This window comes from Peromyscus californicus, unplaced genomic scaffold (genome assembly GCF_007827085.1).
Source record: "Peromyscus californicus insignis strain IS unplaced genomic scaffold, ASM782708v3 Scaffold_6__1_contigs__length_162567912, whole genome shotgun sequence".
NCBI classification, from domain to species: Eukaryota; Metazoa; Chordata; class Mammalia; order Rodentia; family Cricetidae; genus Peromyscus; species Peromyscus californicus.
In genome coordinates this window covers 9,197,877-9,210,009 of record NW_026294584.1, presented here as the reverse complement: position 1 = coordinate 9,210,009, position 12,133 = coordinate 9,197,877, and the positions used below count along the sequence as shown (strand labels likewise).

General features: G+C 39.5%; 2 protein-coding genes across 2 annotated transcripts in view; one reads left to right on the top strand and one right to left on the bottom strand.

Annotated features, from left to right (window-relative positions):
* The window catches only part of Sema3e (semaphorin 3E), a 250,847-nt gene that overhangs the window by 91,148 nt on the left and 147,566 nt on the right, over positions 1-12,133 (top strand). The gene's annotated exons all lie outside the window — the stretch shown is intronic.
* LOC128098842 (transcription factor BTF3-like) lies at positions 3,638-4,239 on the bottom strand. The gene has a single exon (XM_052720283.1). It carries the CDS (start codon positions 4,132-4,134, stop codon positions 3,646-3,648), a length of 489 nt encoding a protein of 162 aa, XP_052576243.1. The 5' UTR covers positions 4,135-4,239; the 3' UTR covers positions 3,638-3,645.

The window sequence follows — 12,133 nt, the reverse complement described above, 5'->3', positions numbered from 1 at the left end:
AGAAGAAAAAAAATCAAATAGGATAGAAAACATCCTTGTACGTAAGTAGACTGAGCAAGCACCGTTTTGTGAAACCTTGTTTTGGATTTTTATCACACACAAGTGTGCATACTGGTTGCTAAACTGAATCTATTTGCTGCTTTTGGGTGTGGTGTGAACAGGAGGAAGTTCTAAGTTACACACACACACACACACACACACACACACACACACACACAGAGTCGCACACACAAACAGAGAAAGAGGGAGAAGAAGAGGGAGAGGGAGAGGATTGTCTTCCCATGCTGTACAGCAACAAAACTTGAGTTGCTAAATAACTGTGATAAAGGGCATCCCAGAGAAAAGAAGCCCTTCTAGAGAGGCCACTGTAGGTCTTGAGGAGCTCTAATTGAGATCCACTTTAGAACCATAGCTTAAAGCACAGCTGGGCAGGAAGGCATGTCTGGTCTCCATCTACACTGCCCAGACCAGCTAGCCAGGGCTCAGCAGTTTTTTTCAATATCACCTCCTTTTCAGGTACTTGGTTCTCACGTAGCTAGACTGGTAAAACCAAAGGAAGTTTGGGAAGCAAATTTTCTCACATAAAGAATCAACAACCTTGTTTGGGATATGAAAAATACCGAAACCTCCATCTCACTGTCTTTTCTGGGGAGCTCCGTGGCACTCAGTTCTATTTATTTCTTTTCTCAAGCTACATAGCCTTGTTCATTCCCTTTCTGTATGTGTGGTGCAAAGATGCTTTAGGATAAGAATGGGTAGGATCCCTCTAGCTACTGGACTGTATATGATTCCCTAAGGAAATTGGACGGACGAAGGAGAGAATATATGTAGGAAGTGATTGTGCATGGCTCACTAAGACGCAACATTTGTGCTTTGGGGAAGAAGAAAGCATGCAGACTTCTAGAGGATAAATGTGGAAGCCGTGGAAAAACTAATTATATACCTTGGAGATAAATACATGTGTGTATGTGTGTGTGTGTGTGTGGGGGGGTTCGCACATGCACATGTGTGCAGGGCTGCATTTTGAAACCTTGTTTCAGAAAAGTCATATTATCTGTGCGCTAATAATCAGTTTCTAACACATGCAAGGCCCTCTCCTAAGAGTTAGATACACTTGGTGTCTGTTCTTTTAAGTTCATACTCTTGTAGGGAAGAGAAATAGTAAGTCACCATTGCATACACAAAGATTGTTGGGCGTAGCTTTCCACGGTTGTGTATCTGGATATTAATTGAATCTGACTGTTAAGACTATGAGGACAGCTCTTTATCTTCATTTATGTTTTCAAGTTCCAAGAAAATATGTCATCAATTTAACAAGAAAAACAGTCAAGTGAAATGAAGACCATTAAACTCTGAAATGAGCTTTGTCCTCAAATACCTTAAATTTTTGCATTGATGTATCTCTGTCAGCCTTCTCTAATCTGTGCATGTTTTTACTGGGAAGAAATAGCAGACAGCAACATACGCCAGTTTTCAAAACTCACATTCATTACACTGGTTGAGGGCTCAGAGCCACATGTCCCAGCTCTTACAAATCCCTGGATGTAACAGTGGAATGCAAATATTTAGACTCAAGATATTTTCATAGGTGCCAACCTTTTGTCTTAAGATGGTTCAAATTAATAAAGAAAAAATATACAATGCAGCACAACTTTCCTGTCATAATTTTTGCAGTGCTAAAAGTAAAATACTTGTTAAGTAAAATATTTTGACATCTTGAAATTTATGCACTTTTGTACTTAGTATCTACTGGAAATTAAAATTTCATTAGGTTAATACAGATTTGTTGGGTATGTCTACGTAATGATTATTCCAGTGAAATACAACCACACAAAACTAACTTATTGTTTAAAAATTGAATAGCTTGGTTCTGATGTGCACCATGTCAAAAAAAATAAGAATAATATAGACTAAAGTTTATAAATTTCCTCCAGACCTTTTTTCCTTGTTTTATTTTTGTTGCAAAAATAATAATAAATAACAAATAGTGTCCTTCACTGCTCATTTCAATGAGTTGTTATAGCATCAAGTAGACATTAGGTCAGGATTCGCTTATGTTATAAATTTATTTCATTATAGTGAGTGCAAAGGTAAAACTTTTTACTGGATTGCAAACATTCTTCATCATAAGATGTATAATAATTTGAATGAAAAACAACTCTGTGTATAAACAGATGTGTGCCTATGTGATATATATGTACTACATATATATGTGTATATGCATATATATATATATATACATGTATAAAACAGAACATAATAGACTCCTGCTGCTGACTGAGTACATGAACACTTATTTGTCTTAATGTATCTTAGAAATCATTTCAAGCAGAACAAATAAAACTTAGTTCTGCCTTTCAGTGGCTGTGTAGTATTTCCTGATCAGAAGATCCCCCTAAGATTTCCATGTAATCAGTAAATTTACAACTTAGGAAAGGAAATCCAGACTATGTGAAGGTTTGTACACTGTGTCAGTAAAGCGACAGCATGTGCTCACCTGGAATCTTGTGATCTCCTGATTGGAATCTTGTGAACACATCACTGTACTGAGAAACTGAAGCACATAGGGCTTCAAAGGAGGCAGATTTGTGCAATGGTACCCATACCCCAAACTAAGTGACTTCCAGATTCATTTTAAATATATTTAGGCAAGTGATTCATCATACAGTTTTGTGTGACACATTCATGGTGTGTGTGAACCACTATCCTTTTCAATTAAATTAATTATGCATTTATTTATACAAAATATTAATATTTTAGTGTATTCTTGAAGCTCTCATAAAAACATCACATGTTCTATATTGGATTGCTTATCACACAGTGTAAACTGGAGTCCCGAAGTACAGATGAGGTGGATGAGCCGCCAGTTAAAATACATCAGGGTTAGGATTAGTAAAGCTCATGAGGAAAAAGTTGGTGATGTTTTAATAATGCATGCCTCTGTAGCAATCAATGTGTTCTTAGATTTTTTCTTTAGTCTTATGCTAAATATTTTGACAATGCTGTTTTATTTCATGATTGTACCAAGGCCATTTTAATTAGTACTCTTTTGAAAGTTTAGGAAATAAAAACATATAATACATATGAAAATATTTTGATTATTCTTTGAAAAACTAAAAATATAGATAATGTTCTTTTAGTTTCAGCTTAATGTTGCAATGTTTTCTGTGGAAGCTATAACCTAAACTACTATCATAATGTTATCATTTCCCTGAATAAAGAAGTTTGCAAATATTAAAAACATTTATCCAAAATAAACTCTTAAAGCAGCATGAGCATTGTGTTTGGTAGTGAAAACTGATATGGTTAGTGATTATGCTTCTGGTACTCATTAGTTAAGGATAAGCAAAAAAAAAAAAAAAACCTCTGGAAGAACAATTCTTTTTTTTTTTTTTTTTACTAGGCAAAGAATTTTATTAACCCTTTTCCAAACTTTATTCCCAGGCTTCTTCAGCTTAATTTGCTGCAAAGAATGAATTGTGTTTAAGCAAAAACTGAAAGAGCTGCGGTGTCCAAGGGGCTCGGGCTTAAAAATATTAGCGATCTAGATTGTATCAGATCCATAAACAAAAGAATTTTAAAAAGCAGTCATGATATAAAATAGCAGCTTCTGCAGGTGTCACCTTCTTCAGAAGTCGCCTCAGTTTAGTTTGCCTTGTTCTTAGACGCCTCATCAAAATTCTCCACCAGATCTGGGACTTCATCATCATCATCCTCTCCAGTAGCAAGTGGTGCTTTTCCATCCACAGATTGTTTGGGCAGAGCTTCAGGCAGTCTCCTTAAACTAGTCAGACTGTCTGCCCCGAGCTGGTTTAGGATGCTGGGAAACATTTCTGTCAGCTGCTTTGTCTCAGCGTGGCCTGTAATGGTGAAGGTGTTTGCTGCCAGAGACGCCTGAACTTTAGGGTTGTTAAAATGGATCACTGTTCCTTGGTTTGTAAACATGTTCACCTCTTCAATACCAGAGATATTGTTCACTCCTAACTTCTTTAAGGGGAACTGCAGTTTTTTATCATCTGCTGTGGCTGTTCTGTGAACCACCTTCTTCTTTCTGCGAGCAGTGCCTTTTCCACCAATGCGTACTTGTGCCTGAAGTTTGGCCAGTTTCTCCTGGTTCATGATCGTTTCTTTCATCTTGTCGGAGTGGAAATGGGGCCGCGCGGGGGACTAGGGTTCGCGCTCAGGGGGTCTCGGGCAGACCAGCTGAGATAAGGCGCACACACGCGGGGACGCAAAATGGCAGCTCGGAAGAACAATTCTTATGCCTAAATCTATGATGTGAACTGCTTTTGGACTCCTGATATGATTTTGATACATGGAGAATGGATATCTTAAAGATTAGTGTTAAGATAGCGCAATGTTTTACTGGGATTAAATGATGCTTCATACAGTCATGTAAATAAACAAGAGTCGGCATAGAATCAATACCAAGCGAAACGTTCTTGTTCTGATTTTCCCCTCCTCCTTAGCTTGACAAGAGAGAGAAAGATACTGCCTACTGCTTCTCCCTGGCACTGTTCATAACTTTACATATTTCATTGTATTTATAAGGGAATTTTTTGGACAAATTACATTTTACCTGATTAGAATTAATATTGGGAGGCAATGAATGTAGAATTCCCAGAGAAATGGTGTTTGGGGAAGTGATGAGTTTGAAGAGGGATCTTAGAGTCCACGGGAAAGTTAGGTGATGAGAAATGGGGTGATGCATGCATGTGGTTCCAGCCGTTACATCCCGCAGGAAGAGCTCTGAGGCTGCGATGATCCTTTGGGTGCACCTGATTCTGGCTTTTACCCTTCCATGGACCAGTCCCAGATGTGGGCTACCTAGGGAAGGAGCTTGACCTTGGGCAAAGAGCCTCTCTACACTACTGCACAGTCACCAGTTGAAAGTTTTGACAGCTGAACTTTGTTGGCAATCCTCTCAAAAAATATGGGAATAAATTCCTTTATTCCCATAGGATGTTGTCTATCACATATCACAGTTACTGTCATCAGATGGAGGCAAAGAAGGAAAGAATGACCCCAGAAAGCCAGCTAAGAAACAGAAATTTTGTTAAGAGAATGGCAGATGAGAGAGGTGAAGGATTTCTGTAGCAATGGATTCTATACTTATCCACTCCAGACACTAATAAATACTTTCTAAAGGAACAATTCCTATTATTTGTTTATAATCAAGAGATTACCCATTTATACTTCATGTTAGTGTGTATAACATTGGGTGGTGGTGGTACACACTTTTTATTCCAGCAGTCAGAAGGCAGAGGCAGGAGGATCTCTGTGAGTTCAAGGCCCAGCTAGAGCTGTTACACAGAGAACTTCTGTCTCAAAAAACTAAAAAGAAGAAAGAAAGAAAGAAAGAAAGAAGAGAGAGAGAGAGAGAGAGAGAGAGAGAGAGAGAGAGAGAGAAAGAAAGAAAGAAAGAAAGAAAGAAAGAAAGAAAGAAAGAAAGAAAGAAAGAAAGAAAGAAAGTCACTTCTGGTGTTTGTTTGTGATAAAAGGCATTTTTGTAAACTTATTCAGAAGAAACTTTTTGAGCCAAAATTCCCTTATAGTTACTTGAGAACTTTTGTAAAGAGAACTTTTATTTAACTTCATAATTTCTAAATTGAAGAAAATGATGTTACCTACCCACAGACTATTGTAAAGAGTTACCTGATAACACAGTTCCCAAACCATGAACACTGGGGGAAAACCCACCTCCAAACTGCAGCATCCACAGGTCTATACCTTTACTTCCTGTGCTCTTCTCCAATATACAATGAAAACAGTCTGGGGAACATAAGTAATATTTCATTGGTAATATTTATCTATATGTATAATGTTTTTATCCATTAATCCTGATTTATTGCTTTTTTGTTTTCATTTATTCAAGACATTTAACTCAATTTATAATTCTTCATAAATACTATATTTATTATTATTTTCCTTTGTCTATCTCCTGAAAACATTTGGTGACTGATTTTACAAACATCTAACAAGCACGCCAATGCCCACTTCCCATCCATGAATCGCAGTGTAAGAAAAACGACTGTGAACAAATGCTCTAGTTGTTCAAGGTACTCCCATCGTCCCTGGTGACGGACAGTTTAGCAAGTCAACTAGTGAAGAAACTGCAGCTGGGATGTGGTAAAAAGGGAGCTGCGGAGTTTGGCCTCATCATGACACTAGGTGACAGGGCTAGATATGGGGAGACCAAAGGTACAGAGCCTTTGAAGGACACATCCTAAGAATAGCACATTTTATATAAAAATGTGAATACAGTTTCAGTGATGGAATAATTAATACATCCTACCATCTTCAAACTCAAGTTCTTGAAGGATTTTAGACATTACTTATTCCAAGACTTTGACACAATCCCTAGATAGTGCCTACAAGCACATAGCTGTTGTGAATTCATCTTTTTTGTAAGAATGCCGGCTTTTAGTTGACAAGGAATGGTGTGGACATGTAGATCATTTTCAGTTAGGAACCATTTTCTTCCAGACACCTTGTTTACTCTAGCTCCATGCTTGGAACATTCTAAAATGTGGTAAGATTATTTTACTTTATGTTATTTGTCCAATTACCTTTCTCAGCCAAGGCTAGCTGGAGAGCCATCCTTGAAGCCTTACTCTAACTCCTGTAAGTGGATACAAAACTTTCTCTCCTATTCTTGACAGGTTTGTCAGTCACACATAATGGTGCTCTGGAATATAAAATTAGACTAGCTCCATGCTTGGAACATTCTAAAATGTGGTAAGATTATTTTACTTTATGTTATTTGTCCAATTACCTTTCTCAGCCAAGGCTAGCTGGAGAGCCATCCTTGAAGCCTTACTCTAACTCCTGTAAGTGGATACAAAACTTTCTCTCCTATTCTTGACAGGTTTGTCAGTCACACATAATGGTGCTCTGGAATATAAAATTAGACTCGAGATGAATGTGAGTCTATGTTAGGGTAATCAGAGTTGTAACCCTTAAATTCTCGGACATGAAAAGAGATCTGTCCAAGTATAGTTTTTGGCCATTTGACAGCTGATTTTGGTCACATTGAGCCTCCTATCCATAGATAAAAATAAGAAAATACAATCAAATACAAAGCTAGGGGAGGAGAGAAAAAGGGAAGGAAGTATAGAGGAACCCTCCAAGTTTCACTTTTAATGCTCAGCCCAATTAGAGAAGTGGTTCTATCCCAGTTTTCTGCTTCAGTGATCCCACCCCACATTTGTGCTCTATGACTTACAGTTACTATTGTGGGTTTCCATCATTCCTTAGCTTTTTCCAGCCCTCTTCATGGTCACAACAGACCCTTAATCAGTCATATTTACTAATGAATGTTCTGTACTTGTGGGATTACAATAGTTACTTACCTAGACATGATAAATTTAGAATGAAAACTTGTATGCATAGATTATCTGGGGTTCACAAAATGTTTGATAAATTTCTTGAAAGCAAGGTTTCGTCCTAATGAGAATTTTTACTTTACCATACTTGTCATGTATAATTTGTGTATTACTAATTTTTGACAGTATGATTTTACGCTAATTATCAAGAGTATGCAATGATAGCTCTCAGCTCTTCTATTTGTCTGTTGTCTCCCTGGTTCCCTCAGCATTAGCAAGAAGGCAAAGGCATAGTCAAATGCATCGATACAGTCACTGCAGGAGAGTTAGGCAGATGCTCTCCCCTCAGTATGTCTAGCTACAGGACTGTTGGATAGAGGAGAAATGGCCTTTCTATCATTTAACAAGTGCACAGCTTCTAAGCACCTGAAGGGCTACTTCCCAGGGAGTTATCAAATTCTTTAGCTGATGCTGAAAGCACTTATGTCACATTCCAGCGATCACTATGTGAACCATTTCAAATACTCTGTTAGAATGATAGCCCTTCACAAGGGGTAGAATGGGCAACTTGAATATTCTTTTAATCTCAAGCTTTGTCTGGGAGATTTTTTTGTAGAGACACAAAGGACTCATTATCTAAAAAGTATTTACTTCATCACTTCAGAGCATATTTCCCAGATACTTAAACCTTTTACAGTATAGTACAGTACATTAAGCCGCCCCTCTCAGAAGACTCACAGCGTAGACTAATAAATCATTGCATTTTCATGGAATTTCACTATATTTTTTGTTGTTCTCATATGTCCTTCTGAAATGTATTTCTCTTAAATATTAAAATTAACCTGAGAATGAATATTTAAATAATTTTATTTTAGTCAAAACATTTTGCAACTGGTTTGTACAGGAGTGGCCACCTTGATAATAAGGTCTTCAGTTTCATTCACACTTTCGGTGCCAATATCCATAATTGTATGCATGCTTACATGAAAGCGAATAGTGATTTAACTTGTAGAGGAAGCTTGACAATGATGTTTATCTATGTCAATCTTTATGGTTTTGACAGTAACAAATTAAATTTTGTATCTGGTCAGTCACTCTGGGACTAGAATCTGTAGTACTATTTATTTAATAGATTAAATAATTGAGGTGAAATATGCAGGAATTTAACATTATACCCAATTGGACCTTGGTTTATTTATAAGATGCTTACATTAGTACTAATTGACCAGTAAATCTTTCTCCCTCCATGCTTACCTGCTCCAGGGAAAAAGTGGAACCTTGAAATCAGATCACTGAGGGACTGTTTTCAGTCCCTAGGGATGGCACAAAAGTGCTCCATAGATTCAATTCCATTGAACAATAGAAATCTGTCCCCTCATGATTCTTGAGATTATAAGGCGGAAGTCAAGGTGCCTAGAGGGCCAGGCTCCTTCTGGAGAGTCCAGGGAAGCATGCTTCCTTGCTACTTGCAGCTGCGTCACTCATTTCTTTTTAAATCCAGTCACGTGGGCTTCTCTGCTATGTCTGAATTTCAGATTTCCCTGATCCTGTGAGCTCACCCTAATCCAATATGCTTTCATTACCTTGATTATTTATGCAAAGACAATATATCCAGATGTCACCAATCTGCTGACCCATGGTTCTTTTCCTGTACGTCTGCAGAAAACGTGGGTGTGTGTGGGGTGGGGGGCGGCAAAAGTCTTGAATGGTGGCTTTTGTTTCCTGAGTGTTTAACAACAGTGAGCAATAGCATTAGGCACCAGAGAGCAATAGAGTGGTGCTCTTCAATGTCGGAGTGTGCTTGAATGACTGAGGCATGTGCACTCCTTTGCCCTACAAGTGTCTCAGTCCCTAGGAGTGCCTCAGGTATCCTAACAACTTGGCCATTGGTAGGAGTCAAAGTTACAGCTCTCAGCCTGGATCCTGACACTTGCTCTGAAGACGTGACAACTCCGTAGCTGTCAACCCCCTTGTACTCTCTTTTATGAATCTTCACAGCCTTTTATTAGCTCTCCATTTTCTCTTGCATCTATTTCCATTTTCCTTTTTCAACATGCCCTGGCTCCTTTTGAGGTGTCGAGCTGCTTCTTCCCCTTTTGGGAAGCTGGCTGATTGAGTACTTCTATGTTCAGTTGCTGCTGCTGCTTTCAGGATGACTGGGAAGCCTGCCTTTGCTAGGAACGCAGTCAGCAGCTGAACTGAAAACCCTGGCACGGTGCTGCTGCTCAGGAATTAAGGGCTACCCAGTAACCGGACACTGGACTCAGCTGACATCACAAAGGCAGAGGAGCCCATTATCAGCTGTCAACAGCCTCTACGTCAGCTGATGTTGTAAATCCAGTGCAGAGATTGCTTCTTTTCTCAAGTCAGGCCATCAGTGCTTCAGCTTCAAGCCACCACTGTCATTGTCCTTTTTCCTCTGCCATCTCCACCTCTCGGTGCCTCTGCTGCTTCTGCTTCTTCCTTCATGTTACCGTCGTGGCCTGTTGGACTGAAAGGAGGCACGAGAGAACACACAAGAGACGTCTAGACTGGGCCCGATGTTGAAACACCAGGGAGGCAGCCCTTGGAAGCCCGAGAGGCCTGTTTATACAGCACTGAAGGGATGTTTGGGCTGATCTCAGCCACTTTTTGGGCCAATTCTGGATTTATTGCTATCATCACTCACAGTCAGATTTGTGATTTGGGCCAATCATGGCCCTGTTCTTATAACCAACAGTTCCTCCAGCAGGGAATGGGCTCCCCTTTGGTGAGGATGAAAATAGTTTCTCTAGGCAGAGGAGAGCAAAAACTCTGATGCACACAGTGCCAAAGAGCTGTGGCTGACTGAGGCAGTGCATTTCAGGAGCCAGGGGATCTGTGCAGGTGTCTGGAGGCATGGTGGAGGTGTTTCAGAAGGCTGGTGCTGGCATGATTGTCATCTAGACTGACATTTAGACTGATAGCCCTTTGGTTCAAGCTCTCCCACCCTCAAAGTGAGCACATGCCTCTGACTGTGAAGTTGGGAAGAAATGCACATCATCTACCTTTAGGATGAAGCACATGTCAGGTTCAGTCAATCACGAATTAAGGACCATCTAGCTTTCTCCTCCTAAGGATTCCAAATGTTAGCTGTCCTCCAGAAACACCAGTAGGCTACTCAGAGTGGACTTACTGGTTAACAGAGTATCATCTTGCCTGGCTTCCTGACTGGAATATTCTGCTAGAGCTCTCTCAGCCATTCTTTCCATTGTCAGGTCTTGACCCAGGGTTTTCAAAACTAATATTCTTAAGCCCTTCTTAACCATAAGCATGTCTCTAGATGGATGGAAAATTGAGAGGGCCTTCTAAAATAAAATCCAGAGATAATTTGAATAGAGGAACTTAGAGGAAGCAGAATCCATTCTGTTACAAGGAAGGACTTCATAAAACTTAGAGAAGCTACAACATCCAGGAACCAAGTTTAACTTGGTGTTTCAAACAGGAGCTGAAAAGCAAACAGCTCCTTGAATTTTAAAATAAGACGCCGGGCGGTGGTGGCTCACGCCTTTAATCCCAGCACTCGGGAGGCAGAGCCAGGCGAATCTCTGTGAGTTCGAGGCCAGCCTGGGCTACCAAGTGAGTTCCAGGAAAGGTGCAAAGCTACACAGAGAAACCCTGTCTCGAAAAACCAAAAAATAAAAAATAAAAAAATAAAAGAAGACTAATATCCCCAGGGCTGTTTTAAAAATTAAAATTGATAAGATAGCCCATAAGTGTGGAAAAGAACCAAAAGAAGTAAGTGAGAAAACTGTGAAAAATGAAGGCCGATTGAAAAGTTCCAAGAGGAGAAAATGTAGAAGGAAGGCATGACGTGTTAGAGCAGTTAGCACAAGGTCACCGAAGGAGGTTTCCTCCTCATACTGGAAGGAATATGCTGTACCGAGATAGCCCAGTTCACCGAAGTTCTAGCAGAGGTTATCAGTGTGACCTTTAGAGAGATTCCTTGGGGTACCAGGGAAAATAAATAGTACAAACTTTTCAGAGTTCAAAGTTGCTTTGTTTGTTTTCCCTGTAGATTCAACCCCAGATGCAAGAGACAACAAAAATTCTTCAAAATTCAGAGAGAAATGATTTCTGATGTGAATTCTTCATAAAGTCAAATTATTAATTAACCCAAAGGAAGGAATAAACAAAATACATAGTCCAAAATTGCAGTCATCAAGGACATCACTCTCATGAGCCATTTCATAGAGAGCTGTCAGATGATGTACCCTGCCAATACAAGACAATAACTACAAAAAAAAGAGCTTCTGGGCCCAGGAAGGACTTAAGAGAATCTGAGAGAGAGAGAGAGAGAGAGAGAGAGAGAGAGAGAGAGAGAGAGAGAGAGTGAGAAGAGGTTTGGAGCACAGTGTGTGACCAGCAGAGCGTGGTTCCCGTAGAGAGTTCTCAGTGAAGCTGATGGACCACCCAATCCGTTTGGAATTACTGACAAAAGGCATTAGGCAGCAGGTGGAAAGTTGGGAGTTGGATCCATGATATGAGAAGAACATAGAAACTAAGCAGCCAGAAAATATGGGGTACGAGGGAGGCATAGGGTGAGGGGACAGAAAGAGAGAGTATAGAATTCCAGGACTGAAAGTTCAGGAGAAACCTTATTTTCACCTTATATATAACTCCATTCAGAGATAACTTTAAAAACTCACATTATCATAAGTAGCCAGGAGTCCATACATGACACACACTGATTGTTTAAATTCATTAAACATGCCACCTGTTTCTCGGAATGTGGCTAGCCCCTCACAAATGTCCTCTCCAGATTCCTAGCATTACTAACTTGGTGAGTA